The following is a 20,445-nucleotide window of genomic DNA, read 5'->3' on the forward strand; positions in this document are numbered from 1 at the left end:
ACTTTATCAGGTTTTGACAGCTGTTATCTGCATTAAATTCTATCAGAAGATCGAATTAGAGTTTATTATTTTCCTTTATTCTCAGATCCCATGTTTTGTCTTGGATTCGACCTTCAAATCTAATAACAATGCTTATTATTACAGATATTGTCGCTGTTCCAGAAAAATCGGTTTTCTCCGAAACACAATAATTAATTTTGAAAACTATAATTTCGGTTTGTTTAATAACTATAGTTATATATATATATATATATATTTATTTATTTAAAATTAATTCAATTCGAGTAAAACGAATTCTGTATTTTGATTTCTTATATTCTTGTAATGTAAAAACTTCTGTATGTTTTTAAAAAAAACCACTTCGTTAGTAATTAAAAAAATTATTAACAATTATTTTCTGTCACTAAATTATTACGATAATGTTATGAAATTATTTTTAAATATTAATTCATTTACCTCTATGTCTTTACTCTTATACATTTCTGTTTGTATCCCTGTCCACTTGGACCTTCTTCATTAATAAGACTTATTAGCTATTTGCTAATAAGTCTTAGAATGCTAATCGGAAATTATACCAGTATAGTTTCCGATTAGCAAATAGAGGAGATCTTAGTCAAAAAGTCATAACAAAATATCAGGTGAAAATAATAATATTTTGTTTATAATTGTTATAGAAGAGGATTTCTTAAGCAATGAATGACTGTAGACCAAGAATGGCACACGTGCCCAAAGTGGCACGTCGGAAAAAATATTTGACACGCAACATATACAATTTCGTTTACTTTTTATTGTATAAATTTAAAAAAAACTGGCTTAATTTAGAGTTTTTATTATAGTTTTATCTTCAGCTCAATATATAATCATCCTTTTCTCAATTAGCTTTTTTAAAATTTATGCTAAGTATAGTATACTCACTTCATTTCTTTTAAAAACAGTTGTTCTGACTGTAAAACTTCGATACGAATAAATTATTTGAAAGATGATTATGCTTACTAAATGGCACGCAGACTCAAAAAAATTTACCATTTCTGTTAATATATACTCTAGGATAAATGTAGGTTGAAAACGTTTCGTATTTCGATATGTTAGAAGAGTAACAGTTACAGCAAAAGTACGGAATTTGCAACCAATGATTGCCGTTTTAGTCCATTATTTTTCTTCTAAAATCTATGATTTATGTATTGTATTTTTTAGTTTTGTAGCGTATCCAGCCAAAAACAGTTATCAAAATTGCATATCTTCGGTTACAACTAAAATCCAACCGGCAAGCGTTCAACTTAGTATCTATATTTTTATCTACAGAAACTTGATCTTCATTCAAAGTCTAAATTTATTAAATAGATAATTATAAATGTTAGCGATGTCATTTAAATAAGACAATATAATTTCTAATTAACACTATGAATATATCCGAATCTAATGAAGAAATTTTGCCCCTTCTTAAAGAGAAAGTAAAACGTAAGTTAATTGAATATGCCAGCTTAATTTCATTTTTCTATTCGATCTATTTCGACGTTTAACAGACTTTTTCTTATTTGTTCGGGAATTTGTAAATTTAGCACAATAACAAATTTCTGTCGGAAAAAATTAAATTAAATCTTAAAATTTGTATTTGATCTGAATGTACTTTTTTTTTGTTTTTTTTTTTAACTCTTTCCGCCCTGTGGGCACTAAGAGGGCCTCTTTTAGTAGGCCCATTATGGGTTCGGCCAGGCCCACAATGGGGCGACGGGGTGGTGAGGGATGGGGCCCGACATATCCGAACGGACCACCCCCCGAAAAATTCCTGGGGATTATTCGACCCGTTCGCATTCGATCCCGGGTCCCCCAGAGCGGTAGGCTGCCACCTTTACCGCTCGGCCATCCGGCCGTCTATCTGAATGTACTGTACATTGTTAGAACTAGATTTATAGTCCCACAAAGATGGATAAAAGTGCTATTCAGTTCTGGTGTAACTGAAATTAAATAAATTAGTAAATTAGTTAATGTATTACTAATATATTTTTCCTTAATTTTTGATAATTGATTTAGATTTAGTGTACTTATATTATAATATACTAAAATTAATAAAAAGTATACATTTTAACTGTAGAATCGTGTTCACAAACGTCTACGATCATATTCTGTTTATTGGGATTTTTTGGAAGTTTCAACCTGACATGTCTTAAAACAAACTTGAGCGTAACTATAGTAGCCATGGTAAAAGATTTCCCTAATGAAAACAACATTATTTATTCAGATTGTCCTTCTCCCTATCAAAATTCATCGATAAAATTAACTAAAGTAAGTTTTTAGAAATGTTTTTTTACATCTAGTTGAAACTATTTTTAATGGTATTAATATGATTTATCTATATTAACATTGCACAGCAAGGAGACTTTTATTGGACTTCCGAAGTTCAAGGACATATATTAGCTGCATTTTTCTACGGCTACTGTTTCACCCATTTTCCTGCCGGAATCATAGCCGAAAAATATGGCGGCAAATGGATTTACGGTCAGGGTGTTTTCCTTACTGCTTTTTTAACACTATTAACGCCTTTTGCTGCGAAATTTAGTGCCGTGGCATTGATTATTTTAAGGGTCTTGGAAGGATGCGCGGAGGTAATATATTTGTACGAATATTATTCATTTAATGATATGTGGTAATAGTCGATTTTGAAAATAATAGGGTGTCACGAGTCCGTCGATGCATTACTTGATCGCCACCAGAGTTTCGAAGTATCATAGAACTATGGCTACCAGTTTTATTTATAGCGGCGGTCTAGTTGGAGTAGTCGTGTCTCTATCTATTTCTGGCATATTGTGTGATGCAGAATTTTTAGGAGGTTGGCCTGCCGTATTTTACATCTTTGGTACGTGTAATTAAATATACTTTTATCGTAATGTTATAGATAAGATTTTTAAACATTTGGCTATATCGTTCTGTCAAAGCAATGAACTGATACGTTCGGAAATGAGAAACTAATACGTTGCCGACTTTCAATATTTCGTATTTAATAATTTTGTTTCCTTTGTTATAATAGAGTAAATAAATATAAATAATTAATCAATAATTGATATTTTGTAATTTATTTACTTTATTATTATTATATATTTCATTATTTTGATATAGACTAGCATATTCGGGAAGTGAAGGTATGTAGCATGATGCAGGCGGTGCAGTTCAATGGGCCGGGATTATTGGGGAGGCCTGATTGTTCACTAAGACAATGGGAAAGGAAAATAATTTTTAAATACTTCGCACAAAAATACAAAATATTTGAATATATAAGAGAAGAGGTGGAAATTTGAGATTTGTCTAATTCTGACGATAGTTTCATACTGATATGAGACACTAATTGCAAGATTATTCTAAGCGCCCTTTGTTGATACGATGTGAAACAGATATGTTGGCTGCTGCTGGCTTCAAACGTCTATGTAGAGTTGTGCAGGAACAGAAGTTTAGGTCATGGAATTTTAACTTCGCCCGCTGTTAGGCCTATATATAACAGAGAGAAAGTATGACGATCGGTCAAAATGACATGTGAGATTTTTACATTTTTGGACTCAGAACATATTGAAACGTCGAGAAATGCGAAAAAATTCGCGAATTTTTTTGTATGTATGAATGCTAGTGTATGTGGCACGATTTTGTTCTTCCTCTTTCATGCTTAATAATTTCTGTGCTTTCTGTCAAAAATTTCTGAAATTTTTCGAAAAAATTGTTTATTAGGGGGCTCGATGCTATTAAATTTTAATGTTTAAAGGTCGAGAAGGTGGACAGATAAAGGGGGTCATGTGTATCTCCGGTAAGGTCGGACGTAATGTCGAGTTTGCTCGTTATTAGTATTTACAATTTTTTATAGAATTTATCCCTACCCTCAAAATTAAGCTTTTTGTTATTTTGTAATACTTAAAAATATAAAATGTTTTTGAAATAAAATATGATTACAGATGACACTACCAAATGTTTCCGGGAAAGTTAAAAAACTCGTTGCTGGATTGTTTTCTTTTATATTGTACGGTGATGTTACGTTCTACCAATGAAGCCTTGTTATTTCTTTTAAATGTTTTAAATCTGAAATTCTCAATATTTGTCGAATAAATGCAGTTTAAAGCGAAACCACAAGGCGGTAAGGAAAAGAGAAATATTTATTAATATACGTGGTAAAATAGGATAGTATCTCATATTCGTACCATTTATGATTATGAAAAAGTTCAATTAATTGTGGTATTTTCTCATAATATGCATTAATTAAAACAACCAATACAATTTTGAATAAAAACTATAAACGAGTGAGAAACAACTACAGTGAAGACGATACGCAAACAGCCCTAGAGACTGTAAAAATAATAAAAGAAATATGGGTGTCTAAAGGCGGCAAAGTATGTACCTAGATCGACTTTGACAGGACTGTGTGCAAATAGTTAATGATGAAAGAACACTCCAAATTGTCGTTGCCACAAAGTTACCCAGGAAGCCAATTCTAGCTAAAAATTTAGAAAATCGTCTAATAAGATATGTTTATGGTTTAACAAGATCCGACATCAAAAGTATGGCATATCAGCTTGCAATGAAGAGCAGGATAGAACAAAAGTCCCAAAAAGATGTTCCAAAGCACGCTTAGTCCCAAAAGGACTTTCCTTTGGAACTAGTCATATTGGAATAGGATGGATAGGAAAAAAAAATGGTTATCAATACGCAAACCTGAGGGACATTATTTTTCAGATCTTTTCTTAACATATTTTTAGGAGGTTATGGAATTAAAATTTAAATAAAAAATGAATACAGTGAATACTGTGAATACTTCATTTGGTAAAATATGTAGTGTCTCATATTACTTTCTCTTCCCTTACGCTGTACAGTACAGTTTGAACTTGTTTGTTATACAATAGATTCTCAAAAGTATGCAAAGATTGTGCTCCAAGTAGGCGAAGTCTCTTATTTTACATTTTGTGTAATACAAACAAAATTTTACCGTTTAGACTAATGACAAATGCCATAGTTGCGCTCTGCGTAGATAAAATAGCAAATAATGGATAGTCGAAACCAGAAATGATTCGAACAAACGAAAAGTTATGATCGTCGGATTTAATTTATCTTTAGTTCAATTGTTGTGTGTTTAAAGGTTTTAATTTGTAAATAGAAGTCCCATTGTAAATTTGAATAAAAGTTGGTAAAGGAAAGTTGTACGTAGAATAGTAGCCTCGTGGACTTTATCTAAATCTGGTATACTAAGAAAAAATTATTATTTAAAGTTATCACATTAAATTAAAGATAAAAAGCGTTTTAATCTTTCCATCTTTTTTACACTTTCGGGATCCAACAACATTTTTAATTTAGTGTCTCTTCTACGAATGCTATAATTAACTATTGTCCTGGTAATTTATTTATGTTTGTATTCTTCAAAGTGTTCGTTGCATCGAACTTTTACCATAAGCCAAATAGAGTAACTATGCTGCGAATGTAATTTTGAATCGTGAAAATATGCATCTTGAGCAATGCATGGTGATTTTTCTAGCGCTTTATTTAAAATTTTATTTTAAATGTTTTTAAATTATGAGTATTTCAAACACTTTTTAAGAATTTAAGAACCCTTTGTACAGTGTTTACCTCATATAGCTTAACAAAAATATAAATTTTGTAAGGCGCTGGACGCTCTTGCACACAGGCTTCATAGTTTATAGAAGATTAAAATAATTTTAAGTTAAAAAAAAAAATTATATAATTTTGTAATTAATCAAATGTTATTTTTTAATAGAAATTTTTTTTAGGTTGCCTGGGATGCGTTTGGTCTATACTTTGGTTTCTTTTAATTACAAACGAAGAATCTCCGAGCAAGTTGCCAAATTCATTTGGAACTGTAGAACCTCAAAAAGTATAGAAAATTAAATAATTTATTGTCATTATGAAATTATCAGATACATTTTGAAATTACTTTACAATAGTATTCTTCTGTGCCTTGGATATCAATTGTAAAATCGCGACAAGTGTGGATCTTAATATTCGTTCATTTCGGTCAAGGATGGGGAGCTCTTCTACTTTTAACCGAATTACCGACATACATGAGTACCGTGCTGTATTTCGATATAAAACAGGTAAGAAGGATTTAATTGTAATCTGCAAACTGTATATAATATAAATTTAACACTTTATAACATTAATTTTCAGAATGCATTTCTCTCTGCTATTCCTTATTTATTCCAAACCGTCACCGGGTGGATTTGTGCATGTATTGTCGATTATATGCTCAGAAATGCGTACGTCCAGTTAAATTTCATACGGAAGACGTGCAATACAATTGGTATAATGTACAATATCAAACGATTTGTCACTTATTCATAGTTAACAAATATGTAAAACAGTTATTTTCCTCACCAGGATATATGGGTACCGCACTGTGTTTAATAGGAGTCGTTCAAGTTGGCTGCGATCATACTATCAGCGTATTGCTTTTTATTTTTGGCATGTCTCTTAATGGTTTCGTCAATTCGGGATTTTTTGTATCTATTATAGACATGGCACCAGATTTTGCAGGTATTTTTCAAAATACTATTGAATTAAATATAAAATATCTTCAATAATTTTATAATTTTTACAGATATTTGTATCATTTAAATTCAATTTTTATTCCTATCGCAGAAATTAAAAACAATAAAATAAAATTAAGATCTATAAAATACCTTTCATTATTTATTCATTTTAATTAATTACAATTTTTACAGAATTTATATCGTTGTATTGAATATATTTTTGAATTAGGATTTTTTTAGCATCAAGTACTTTTTAATATTCAGCAATTTTCCATTCGGAACACTACATAATATTGATTTTTCTCTTTCTCTCTCGAAACTTATATTATGCTCTATTTGCGTTTGGCTCGGCTTAAATATAAAGTTGCTGATTTAACGATAATTTATAATTCAAGTTTATTGTATTAATGTAGTTAAACAATATAATAATTGGCATTAACTAGTCGGTAAATTGTAAGAATTAATATGCATGACTTAAGTCTACACACCAATATATCAACTATAATTAATACGCTCGACAACATCCAAATATCGAAAAATCCATAAAATTATTGTGGCATCGTCATAAAGCCGGGCTTTTAAAATTTTTTATCATAATTTTAATTTATTTAATCTGAAACATACGCTCTCGATTTTACTAATGGCTTGCCCCTGTATATTATACTTTTCCCGATATCAACCGAGTCATCCAGGTCATCTATCTGACTATACTCTGGAGAAACATTTTGAATTGAAATAACGTGGCTTCCGCTGAATACCGGTCATTCATATAAAGTTAACCGGGACCTCCTGCCCGTACGGTTTCTATATCTGATCTCTATTTTCATCTATCTGACATTATTGTCGAGATTAAGGAAGGACAGACAGACATGACAGTGGACATTTATAGTCTACAATTTCAAAATTAAGATAACAATGAGGTAAAATATGTTACAGATTAATAAACGATCTCAAACATGCACATCAAATTGATAATTAAACATCTTACGTGCCAGTGAAAAGTATCCGCAATTTTTCGAATCCAGACAGCTGCACGACTAGATGAAACGACATCGTGAGATATTTTTTTATTGTCCGTATAACGAAATATTTTCAACGCGTGATACCTAGAAACTCGCTGTAATCGATTTTCCGATTATTGCTTTAAAACCAAATTTTCCCCATGCATCGGCACGTTTTAAAAGGAATATATTATCAGAAATATTATATAGAATAAACCTGTAAAAAGTGCAGAATTAATACGAATTATAACAATTTCATCGAGCCTCTGACCATAGAAGGTAATTACAGGAAATCAATTTTTGCTATTAATTATGACTAAGAAAAAAGCAGAGTTGGAGTATATGCTGCTCGAATTCCTACGACTAAACCACCCCAGAAGATGTCTAAAAGGCTACATTTTCCGTGAGAAAAGACAAATAAGTATTTGCTTCAGTTAATTTCGCCTTTTCTATATTTAAATAAATAGAATAAAAACTGCATTCTAAAGAAAGAGTTTTATCAACGTTCGAATATACAAATTTTTTATTTTTTAATAAATAAATGTGTTTAAACAAGCATAATTAATTTTTCCCAACTATATTATTACATTCCAAGCCTGTTACAATAGTCAAAAGAAAATACACTTTTCATTAATGTACTGTCGACTGCCAATGTCAGTACTATTAATCAACATTAAAAGCAAGCTTAATAATGAACACAACAGTATTACCATACATATTTAACGAAACAAACGAATAACTTCACACATAATTTGATGATTAATAACATTATTTAAGCGAGCGAAAAGCTTTCGGCAGCAAAATCAGAGTAATTTTTAATTGTGGAGCAGTTATCTAAATGATCTGGGTGACAAATATAATAAAAATTCAGCATTGCATTGATCAACTTTCCCGGCAACATTTGGTTGCACCGTCTGTTATCATATTTTATTTTAAAAACATTTTATATTTTTTATTATTATAAAATGGCAAAAGGCTTATTTTTGAAAGTAGGGACAGGTTTTATAAAAAATTGTAAATGCTATTGATAATAACTAGTAAAATCGTTTATTAAGTCTTGCCCTAGTAGAGATACACACGACCCTCTTTATCTCAACACCTGTCGACCTTTAGCCACCAAAATTTAACAGCATAAACCCCCTAATAAACAAACCTACCTGCAAAATTTCGGAAATATTCGACAAAAAGCACAGGAGTTATTAAGTTTCAAATAGGGTAAACAAAATCGTGCTCCTCACACACACATACAGAAATTACCTCCGAATTTTTTTCATTTCTCGACGTTTCAAGGTGTTCTGAGTTCAAAGATGTAAAAATCTTGCACGGGGATATTTTTTGACTGATCGCCATACTTTCCCTCTGTAATATATAACAGCGGGAAAGTAAAAATCAACAAGAACAATGTATTATGATTAGTCTTGTTCGTGTTTTTACATGAAAGAAATAATTATAATTCTGGTTTTAAAAAAGCAGTTTTAGCAATTACAAATTGTAATATCGTTACTTTAATTTTATATCAATATTTAGCTAATTATTTGCCATATTCGAAAACTGCGAATCTCGAATTATAAACTAATGATTTCTAAAAAAAAATTGTTCGTGCCAAGTTTGCTCGTCCGGAAGAAGAGTGGCACAACTCAAAAAACACAATTTTCCAGAAAAAGCAAAGAAGCAAAGCTCTATGCAAAAGCTAGTCACTTTTCTTTCGGTCGAGCGAATTGATTGAATTATCCGGCAACATTTTTATTATATTTTATAAAGTAAAATAATTCTCTAACAATTTTTAAAGTACTGTAGTATTTTAGCTGAAATGAGATTATGCCAATTTTTGTTGTTGAATTTATTTTCAAATTAATTGAAATACTTTAAAATTTTATTAGAGATCCTATCTCTTGTATAATAATAATTAATAATAATAAAATTAAATTAATAATAATAATTAATGATTGGCATCTCTATTTAAAAGGTATATTACTTGGAATAACATCGACATTTGCATCCATACCCGGATTTTTAACTCCTTTAATAGTCGGGTATATAACGAAGCACGAGGTAAACACATTTTTTAAAATAAATAATTTAAAACTATTTTCATAAAATTTCATACTAATAAATTAATAATAAATGTTGTAGCAAACGATCGACAGATGGAGCATTATTATTTACTCGACGGCAGGACTTTACATCGTAACAAATTTCATTTATGTTATTTTTGGTTCGGCCGAACTTCAACCTTGGGGTATGGCTAAACCCGAAATCTCAAAGAACTCCATTGAGGCCGACCAGTTCGTAACGGTGAATTCTGAAGATAAAACTAAAGTTTATCCGTAGTTTATCAGAATAAGTTTACATTGTATATATTATTATTACATACACAAATTAGAATAGTAAGAGATCGATCGATTCGTGAAACCGAACTTCGTCTCATTTATTAATAAACTATATCCATTGGGTTCTATACATTAAAAATATCTACGTGTCTCAATATTTTGATTTGTGTGATAGAAAGATTTGTAAAATACCATCGTATAAATTAAAATAATGTAAATTGATATGGATTATCACTGAAAATGACGCGGTGCTTTTTTTGTACAAAAGACTGTAAAAAGCAAATCTGGTAAAAAATTTTTAATGCTATTGACTGATTTATCGGGAGAATATCTTTCATCGGAACCCATCTTCTTTATACTCAATAATAATACGGATGCCATTGTTATTATTACGTTACACTCTTGCTAATTCGGTCCCTAATTATCCGGCATACCCCAGTGTATTAAGTGCCTGGGGGCTTCCATTTCCAAGAAGACGTTAGCCATGTCACACACCGCATTTTCCCGTTTACTGAATTTTCTGTGTTAGAGCACCCTGTCATTTTTCTTCCTGTCTGCAAAAGAATCAGTATTGAAGGATGAAACGGTCACGTCATTTGTTTCTTGTTGATACGCTTTAGGCCTATAAACTCTCGGTAATCCGATGCTCTCTTTTATCTGACATGTCTATGTGCGAGAAATGGTCAGATTAGCAAAAGCTTGTTGGGCTTCAATTTGAAAAAATTCTAGACATAAATTCCAACTGTCTTTCCCCCGAGAACGGTGTTAGATAGATGAAAGACAAGACTATATATGGAAACCGTAGTGGACGGAGGCCCGGACTACGTGTATATTAACTTCCGATAGAAACTGAAAATCGTGTTATTTCAATTCAAAACTTTCCCCTGAAAACAATTAATAGATGACTGGCACGACTCAATTCATAGCAGAAAAGTATGATGTACAGGGGCAAGGTACTACAGTACTAATTTGAAGTGGAGAGCGTATATTTTAAATTAAATGAATTAAAAATATGATTAAAAATTGAAGCCCGGTATTGTGACAATGTCAAAATAATAATTGTTCGTTGTACTTATAATTTATATTCTTGGTTTTTTTATTGGATAAGTTTTGTTAAAGTTTTAAATTGTTTTTATTAAGCTGATTTAGATTCTATATACTTTAATAGCACATAAAAATTGGTCTTTGATCTTTCAAAATACTATTTATGTTTACAAGATTTTACAAAACTTATTTTTACCCTCAAAATTAAGTCTTTTGCTATTTTGTAATAATTAAAAATATATAAAGTTTTAATAACCAAATCTCATAACAGATGGTGTCACATACAACTTTAGTTATTTATTTTGATTAATAATACAAATGTTATTTATAAAATAAAATCTCATAAAAGCCGGAAAAATTACGCAACTGGCTGCTACATTTTTTTATAATATTGTTTATGTTGTTATTGTTTATAATATTTCAGCGAAGAAGTATTTTCAAGTTTAATTTTATTCCTTCATATAGTTATTTATAATTATATTAATATTAGGTACAGTACATAAGTAATTAATATTAGATAAATATAAATAAATTCGGATATTACAAAAGTTATTTAATTGAAATTATTAAAATTGATGCACAAGCTCCTGAAATAATTCTAGATAAAATTAAAAACCGCTTATATCTGTGTGTATACATATATATATATATATATATATATATATATATATATATAAGTCAATTCACAAAGGGACGGCTTCTTCTCAAAACAAAGAAAGAAAAAAGTTTTCTCCCTTGAATACAGGATCTGTTAGTTGGTAGAACACAACTTGCAGAGGAGTCTGGTACTGTAAGTACTAATAATATGATTGGAGAACGCCCAGGTAAGTTACCAATTGACTCTTATATGTCATCCACGCCTTGTATGTTAGAATGATCAAAATGGTCAAATTAGAATAGTCAAAAATTGATTCCATTCTCTAGCTATAGTAGCGGCTAAATTGTTAAATTATGCCATTAGGGCAGTAGGAATGCTTTTAGTCAGATTCTAAAACATCTTTGAAAAATCGTGCCAAAAATTTTAGTTTATAATTTTTTTTCTGGCTTTTCGATAATCTAAAATGTGAATCGATAACTTTGTTAATGGATCAAACGAAAAGTTTTTGTATTTTTAGGGGAAAATCACTACGGCTTTTTAAAATTCATTTAATTTGTCAATAATTTTTTTTTTTTTTAATTTTTTAACCATTTTAATGATTCTATAATTAGTTGAATATGGGAAAATTGTAAGGATCTAAATCGGGTGAGAAAATGGAAAATTTTCGCATTAAAAACTTTTCATGCTGTTTAAAATTCTTTAAAAATATCAAATAAACTTATTTTAAATCAGTTCTTAATTTTTAGATATTACTTTCCGAATATACAAAGATATCAATTCTTTATAGAAAATTCATTTCCATGCATTGTTGTAAATATTCTAATATTTTTAAAGTCTATGTCACAAAGTATGTTCATTGATCGTCACGTTAACCTGTTTGATCAATTCCTAGATCAAAAGCATAATTCGTACTTTATTCGACCAATGAGAAGCAATTATTATAAGCGTTTAAACAATAATACTACCACATCGTTATAATAATAATTCGTGTATGAAATAATTAAAAATGTATTTTTAGCGTTCTAAATTGTTTATTTATGTTGTAATACACTCGTAATATATTATAACAATTAAATGACTTGGTTAAGGTAAATAGTCGGAAATTCCAGTACGTAGTTTCCTTTAATACATCCCTACTCGATAAGTGCTGCCATCTTTAGTAAAAATTATAAATTAAACGAAAGTAAATCTTACTTACGACATAACTTTCGATATTCAAATAGAAAAAATCACCCAACTTAATCGTAAAACAATATTAATGTGAAGTGGTATTTTTGATAAGAGAAATTAGTAGTCGTTCCTTAAATAGAAAAACTTTACTCTGCACCAATTGAGTGTTTCGATTTTCGTCGGTAACACGTACAAGGACGTGATTCCGTTTAAGATGCAGTTGTTTACGTAACAGACCGATGTTGGGCACGATGGACAACGTGGGACTTTCCAGAAGAAACGATAATTCTCTGCCGACGGTCGAAATTATAGAAAGAGTTTTTCAGTCGAATATGGTCCCGATGGTAATTAAAACCGAAGAAAAGCAGCATAAGGAAGAAAAACCCGTCGAAGAGGACGAAGACTGTGATTGTCTGGAATGTGTGATAAGACCGACCACCGATGTATTGATATTATTCGGTATGGATTTTTCTCACAGTCACAAAGGCAAAAATAAACCGACTCGGCAGGTCTTGAGAGGATGCGTCATGTTTTTCGTTCTACTTCATCTCATGGCTTTCATAAGGTCTTTTACCGGAGCTGTCCTCAAGCCCGAATTTATGACCTATTTAAACACCACGCCTACTTTTAGCCATTTCGGAAAGCAGATTATTACGGCTTACTGCGGATGGTCGCTCTTCGTTCTCATTTCCATTTGCATCTTCGCCGTGTCCGACAACAAGACCAGCGTCAGATTATTTACCAGATTATCAGACGAAACCGGTTCTCCCGAAAATGACGAAACCCTTAAGGTAAAGTTACTTTATCTACAAAATAAATTAACTTGCATCTTTTTGCCTGTCACCGTCATCTTAAGCGGTATCGTCAGTATTTTGGGATTAATGTCGCTTATTCCGACGTTCCAAAAGCTGAACGAAATGAATGTCGACTTTATGACGGCGCTTTATTTATTCTCCCTGGCTTCTCTGATTCAGGAAATGACCCACAGTATTGGACTGATTGCCTTTACCGTCCAATTGTTCCTCTTGATGTTGCTGGCCGTTAGACAAGAATCTGCCGAACTGTGCGAAGAACTGGCCAAGTTTGCCGAACTCCGAATCGACACTTTAGATTTTCGGTTGGTCCAACGCGATTGCCATAATCTGAGTAGAATGGCATATGCCGTAGATCAGTTGTTTTCGGTGGTCTTCAGTTTGGCTTCTATCGCATTTTTAATCATATTCACTTACATGCTACGCACCATAATTTTTGCTAGTATCTTCAACCGAATGTTCACGTTTATAACCTTGGTGTTTTTGTTTATGCTGGTGACTTTATGGCTAATAATGGCCATGCTGTCGACGGCAGTAAGTATGACCGTATTTACAAAAATCCTGGTAAATAAATATTGCTAAAACTATCATTTTTTCTAGGTTCAGAAACCGTACAAGCAACTGTGTAGAATTAGCTGCATTAATAAATTGAGTATTCAAGATATGGAAAGGGTAAGTGAAAATCAAATTTGTTATATCTTATAAAGGCTAAATAAAAGCAAATTTACAATTATAATTTAAATTTTATACAGAATATCAAAATGTATATGCAACATGGTATAAAGAATTGAAAATATAAAACCTACACTTGCCAAAATCATATTAGCCTAAATCCTGTACACGCAATGCCGGGCTCATTCGTATTTATTTATTTTTTAACTTTTTAATACTTTTTAGTTATTTCATCATTTTTAAAGCTATTTTTTAATAATACGCCCCAATTAACGTTGTGTGATATAAATAATTAGAGAAGAGACTAAACTGTATATTTTTTTATTGTCTACCGAATTTTTGTTCGTCCATTTGTGATGAATTTGTTAGTACATTTTCTTTCTTTCCGATTTTAATATCAACGCACTGGCCGTAAGTACATTAGCAATAAATAAATTAATTATACAGTAGAGCGTCGATAAGTGGAACCAGTTGGGGACTGGGGTCCTTCCAGTTAATGATTTGTTCCAGTTTCCGACTTTGTACGAAAAAATACATTAACCTGTCCGATGTTCAAATTTTTCTCCGTTGCGTATCGCTTCCTGTTGAATTTTTCTCTGTTGCGTGTCGCTTCGTGTTGAATTTTCGTCGATTTTAAGCCTAACGAAAATTTTTTATAATAATCATCGAGGCTATCGTATCGTTAAAAATTATTTCTGTATTTTGTACAAACAAAATAAATATATTAAAGAATATAAAAAACATGAAAATTATACTTTAGAAGTAAATTTAGTATCAAAAACATTCGATTCAGCACGACACAGTCCGACTGAAAATCGTTCCACTTTCCGGCCATTCCACTTACCGACGTTCCACTTATCGACGCTCTACTGTATTCGTATTTGCCCGAATCCCAGCTTTCAAACTGCTAAAATAATTTTTAGTAATTTTCATTCGTCGTATCACATTTTATTCAGTCATCCACATAAGCTCGCCAACTGAGGCGCCTCCGCGTTATTACTATTTAAAATGTGTTTTTCGAGTTAAATTAAATCATATTATATTCGTTTCAACTATTACCGATGACTTTTTATTACTTTTTAAATAAATAATTAAGTTGATTTATATTCTCATAATATTTTCTTAATGTTTTCTATCGGCCGATCTGCTTATCAACATCCTGATAAATACTATTTATACAACGTTAAAAGCCCGAAACAACGGCAACAAAGTTTATCTTTTTAACAATCAAATAAGGCAAAAAGCAGTTATATCCCCCCAAAAAAAGTTTGCAATGCAAGGAATGGTGACGAGGAGATAGAAAATTTATGTTATTGTGATGAAAAATAAATTTTCTGTCTCCAAGTCGTCATCCTTTATATTGTCAATGTTTTCGGCGGTTGTTTTTATTTTACGATACGAGTTCAAACAGAATTTTTTACACGTTTTAAATTTTCCTAACTACTACGAAAATCTTGCCGAGTACCAAAATTGGCACGTGTACGGTTGATTTGACATCACCGTAATGCAGATTTACCATTACAAATTTTAAATTTTTATTGAAATATTTGTTATTCGTTTGTGAAATTACTAAACCTACATTTCTAATTCCTTAAAAGTCTATACCGGTAAATTGTTCCAGTAGTCGAATCTGTTGATAACCGAGTTGAGCAGATATATTTTTAAAAATATTTTCATATTGTAAAAAATTTTGTAAAAATTAGCTAATATTAATTAAAATAAAGTTTAAATAATTCGGCTGCAATTTGAAAAAAATTGTAGACCTAAAAATTCCCACTGTTGTCTGCCTATTTATCCTTTAATTTCGAGAACGGTGTTAGATAGGTGAAAGTCGAGACCAGATATAGAAAATTTAGGGGCAGGAAGCCCCGATTAAGTATATCCGAACTTCCGGTATATACCGGATGTCACGTTATTTCAATTCAAAAAATTTTTCCCGAAAGGAATTAGATAGATGACCGACACGACTTTGTTGTTATCAGGAACAGTATGATGTACTGTACAGGGCACAACACTACTAATGTGAGATCGAAAACATATATTTTAAATTAAATAAATTAAAAATGTGATGAAAAATTGCAGCCCGACATTGTGACGATGTCGCAATGATTTTTGTTGTTACTTTTACATGTTTTTTTAAAATAAATATAAACACGCTTTAGAATAGTTAATTTATTAAATTTGTCAGATAATTAGGAATTGCTTATAATAATTAATAATGCATTATATATAAATTTATGTATATCAGTCTTATATTAGAAAATATAATGCGTTTTACATTAACATATACAGTACATATACATACAACATTTCAAGTTATGTACTATACGTTTATATGATTCTTTTTTCATTGAAATAGCAGTTGACATTTCGTTATTATTACAATACTAATTAAACTTGTAAGAAACAATTATAACAACTTCTATACTGAAATACTTTAATAGTTTTATTGATTTAAAAAAAATTAAATGTAGATTGAAAGTTTAATATTTTTCTTTACTTTTTCTATATATATTTTCTTTACTAAGAATTGAATTGACATATTGATTAGAATTAGGAAGCAATATCGCGAATGCACGTAGAGAATGTCTTACGTAATAGACTAACATTATATCGATTTATAGCGTTTATTATTTAACCCGGCAATTTTATTTATATTTTTTATTATATTTTTTCTTAATTGTTCATTGTTTTAATAATGTTCTTCATTTTAAAAAAATAATAATTATAAGAAAGTACAGGTAGACACTGAATTACGACGGTTGTTATTACTCCATTTCAAAATTACTCTGACGTAAAGGGATGCATTTTAATCCTTCCAATTTCACCTCACTACATGCAATGTGTTCTTTATGCCGGTGCCACACGAGGTGAATCGGTCGGCATTGTAGGTGTAGTGAATAAGTAAAGGTTTTTGTGCGACGTTAAATTGGTTGTAATTATTAATTAAGGGTCCAAAGCGTGAGTTAGAGTCTGATCTAAAAGTAGTAAAAACTCGCCGCAAAGCTCAACAATCGATGAAAACTAAAAATGATTCGTTGCGTGGAGACTAGACGGCGTCTTTAGGCCTTGCAGCTTCGACAGTTATAACAATAATAAATACCCTTCAAGCCTTATTAAAATATGTCGTACGAACAAAGTAGAATCAGCACAAACAGCAGAACGTGCAGAGTCCTCATCGAGGGAGCCCGCAGGGACAGCGGAGTTCGTCGACCCCGAGGAGTGTCAACTAGGAATTTTCACTAATCTATCACTGCTTATATTTTTCTAACTACTATACATTCTGCTTGGCTATATTTTGTGAGAATAAATATCCTTGTATTTGTGTAAAAAATAATAACATTTGCCTGTTTGTGGTACTTTTTTAGTCTTGGAACTTTAGTCTAATGCTACCTTTAATTGTTTTGAATTAGAACTTGTGTGGCTGAAACTAATCCCTGCATAAATGGCGAGCTATCTATATAGAGAATAATAAAAATATACGAATATATAGTATTAATAATAATTTTCTTTTTATTTAATTTCTTTTAAATTGTAATTTAAACTGGAATACTTTCGTTAACCATATTTATTTTTAAGCTGCTGTATTTGATGAATAGAATTGGCGGTCCACCAGTAGGTATTACCTTGATGAAAATTTCGGTGGTGACGAAACCCACAGTACTAAAGGTATTATTATGTTAAATTTAAATGTAATATCAATGGTGAATTTAATAACATTCCATATAATATAATTTTAGGTTTTCAGTTTAGTTGTATCGATATTTGTGTTTCTGTTACAATGGAGGCAATTGTCTGTTTCCGATAATTCCATCGAAATAATTCCTAGCTCACAAGATGATGAAGGCCTGGAATAATAGAAAATGAGAATTCACCGTAAAGAAATGGTTTATTATTGAATTATTTAATTTAATAAAAGCAGCAATATAATAGAGTTAACATTTATAACAGTTCTTCTAGTAATTAATTTATATAATAGATACCTTTTGAGCAAATGCATTAAACAGATACTGCTATTCGTCGTCTAAATGTAATGAATTATAATGTTTTTTTTAAATTTATTTATCTACCTGTATTAGATAGTTTAAATTATTTTCGATTTTATAAGTACTCTTTCTTCTTAAATAAATTGTTAAATCTTTAAAAATTTGTTTACTGTTGTCAAATACATTCAAAGATTACGACTTTTGAGTAATTTTATATCTATATTTTTATTTTAATTGTGTTCGGCATTTTAGACTTAGACTTTATTATAAAGAGTAATAAATTTATTTAAAAACCTCATAAATTCATATAATAATTCAGGATTTCATATTTTATGTATAATTACGGCATTCTCTGTACAAAACAAAAATTTCCAAAATACATCGTCTTAAGTAAATGTTTCCATAGATCCATTCGAAGTACTTTACATTGTCAAGTTTTAATAAAATATTTAATTCCTAAGAAGATCGTTTCAATATTCCTACGTCACAGCACTTTTCAATGTGACTTAAAAATATATACGTTACAAAATTGTGTAAGAAACGTAAAACATATCGAAACGTTTTAATATTATTTAATTTAAATTTAATTAACAAACTACTAATAAATTACTTTAAAACTTATATTAAGCCTGAGATTATTTTTTGTATACAATGTGCACAGAGAGAGAGAGAGAGAAAGTGACTTTTGCTTTCCCGGCTGTTATATGAATATAAAACAGAGGGAAAGTATGGCGATCGGTCAAAAAATGAACCCCCAGATTTTTACATTTTCGAACTTAGGATACCTTGAAAGGTCGAGAAATGTAGAAAAATTCGGGGGTAATTTATATATATATGTATGTGGGAGTCGGTGGTACGATTTTGTTTATCCTCTTTAAACCTTAATAACTTCTGGTTTTTTGTCGAAAATTTCTGACATTTTGCAGGAGAGTTTGTTTATTAGGAGGTTGATGCTATTAAATTTTGGTGGTTAAAGAGTCGAGTGGGTAGGGAAATAAAGGGTGTCGTGTGTATCTTCAGTAGGGTCAGACTTAATCACGATTTTACTCGTTATTAGCATTTACGATTTTTAATAAAATTGAAAATTAGGCTTTTTGTCATTTTATAACAATTAAAAATATAAAAAGCTTTTAATAATAAAATATCATAACAGATGGCGCCACATACGCAGTTTTAAATGTTGCCGGGAAGTTAAATAACTCATCGCTGGACTAGTCTAGTCTTTATTTATGTTTCATTAAATTTATTCTTATTTTACTTTTATATTTAAGCATAATAAATTATTAAAACAAATTCAAAAACTGTTATTGTAATAAATTATGTAATTGATATTTAATAAAATATATAACAAATTTATCACAATTAATATTGTTTAATTTCACACATGATAATAAACCAAATAGTACCGGTAAATTTTCAAGCACCTAATTTATTGAAACTGTTTTTTAAACTTAATCTTTTGGTGCTTTTGTTGGCAATTCTTAAGTTTTTATTAATTATAAGCGATATTCAGCAAATCCCGCTTATCTGCCCAAATCTTCCTCGGAGCGGAAAAAACTCGAGGATTCTAATACCCAAAGAAAGAGAAAGGACCGGCTAACTCAAGCATAACAGCAAAAATTTACCTATCAACAAAAACCGACTTCTCCCAGTTTGCGGAAAGTTCAGCTAGTCAATTTAATATGGGCAAGTCAAAAATTACAAAATATTTTACTGCAAAAATCTCTAATGGTAAGGAATCGAGTGATTTGTGAATATTACGGATGGATTAAATTCACAATCGCAGAAGACGTTAATTGTCATTTTGTTATGGCTTCGAAGGATGAGCTATAGGTGAACGAGAAGAGCCAAATGCATCGAACACTGCCGAAAACCTACGTTATCAGTTGTTAATTCGATATCCGAACTGTATTGTTAGCACCAGCCGTTTACATCTAAGTCTTGCCTCTTTCAATTAATATACGCGTAAATCATTTTCCTGTTTAGTACAAAATTTAATTATAAGTAGGCCTATATTTTATATATCAATAAAAATAATAAGTTATATACCTGGAAGATTAGTAATTTGCATGTCGGTGGAAAATATGATTCGTCGTGTAATTATACTATTTGGTTTTTATATAGGCTAATACTTTTCATACTTTAATTATTAAAAATATTTATATTAACTTCACATAACGTATGAATCTAGTTTAAATTTCGTTATGAGAAAATTCATTGTAATGAAAAGTCATAATACAGTTTATAATGTTTAAATGCAAGTTTCTTTATGAATTCGAAAATACAAAAGATTTTACAAAACAAATCATACCCCCTC

The 20,445-nt window shown here is 30.5% G+C and overlaps 2 protein-coding genes across 3 annotated transcripts; both read left to right on the forward strand.

Annotated features, from left to right (window-relative positions):
* The first annotated feature begins 1,371 nt into the window (after positions 1 to 1,371).
* On the forward strand, positions 1,372 to 9,902 carry LOC136979160 (sialin-like). The gene is made up of 10 exons (XM_067275428.1): positions 1,372 to 1,458; positions 2,093 to 2,283; positions 2,370 to 2,603; positions 2,671 to 2,854; positions 5,757 to 5,860; positions 5,931 to 6,080; positions 6,154 to 6,286; positions 6,364 to 6,519; positions 9,483 to 9,568; positions 9,650 to 9,902. Exons 1-10 carry the CDS (start codon positions 1,401 to 1,403, stop codon positions 9,845 to 9,847), a joined length of 1,494 nt encoding a protein of 497 aa, XP_067131529.1. The 5' UTR covers positions 1,372 to 1,400; the 3' UTR covers positions 9,848 to 9,902.
* A 2,950-nt stretch (positions 9,903 to 12,852) lies between these two features.
* Positions 12,853 to 18,019, forward strand: LOC136980018 (uncharacterized). Of its 2 annotated transcripts, XM_067277054.1 has the most exons (5): positions 12,853 to 13,449; positions 13,633 to 14,004; positions 14,071 to 14,142; positions 17,722 to 17,811; positions 17,883 to 18,019. In XM_067277054.1, the coding sequence occupies exons 1-5, from the start codon at positions 12,898 to 12,900 to the stop codon at positions 17,997 to 17,999; spliced, it is 1,203 nt and encodes a 400-aa protein (XP_067133155.1). In that variant the 5' UTR covers positions 12,853 to 12,897; the 3' UTR covers positions 18,000 to 18,019. The 2 variants fall into 2 exon arrangements, with proteins under 2 accessions (XP_067133155.1, XP_067132502.1); XM_067276401.1 differs by having other exon boundaries at positions 12,853 to 14,004.
* The last annotated feature ends 2,426 nt before the right edge of the window (positions 18,020 to 20,445 follow it).

The sequence above is a fragment of the Centruroides vittatus genome, unplaced genomic scaffold, assembly GCF_030686945.1.
Source record: "Centruroides vittatus isolate TY-2023 unplaced genomic scaffold, ASM3068694v2 contig_10, whole genome shotgun sequence".
In the NCBI taxonomy this organism is placed as follows: domain Eukaryota; kingdom Metazoa; phylum Arthropoda; class Arachnida; order Scorpiones; family Buthidae; genus Centruroides; species Centruroides vittatus.

Bases quoted from the DNA above. Each gene is read 5' to 3' on its own strand.
- LOC136979160 (XM_067275428.1), top strand. From the start codon at position 1,401: ATGAATATATCCGAATCTAATGAAGAAATTTTGCCCCTTCTTAAAGAG. The intron at 2,604-2,670 runs GTAATATATTTG...TGAAAATAATAG, and splicing joins TCTTGGAAGGATGCGCGGAG to GGTGTCACGAGTCCGTCGAT. The intron at 2,855-5,756 runs GTACGTGTAATT...AATTTTTTTTAG, and splicing joins TGCCGTATTTTACATCTTTG to GTTGCCTGGGATGCGTTTGG.
- LOC136980018 (XM_067276401.1), top strand. From the start codon at position 12,898: ATGTTGGGCACGATGGACAACGTGGGACTTTCCAGAAGAAACGATAAT. The intron at 14,005-14,070 runs GTAAGTATGACC...CATTTTTTCTAG, and splicing joins TGGCCATGCTGTCGACGGCA to GTTCAGAAACCGTACAAGCA. The intron at 17,812-17,882 runs GTATTATTATGT...ATATAATTTTAG, and splicing joins CGAAACCCACAGTACTAAAG to GTTTTCAGTTTAGTTGTATC.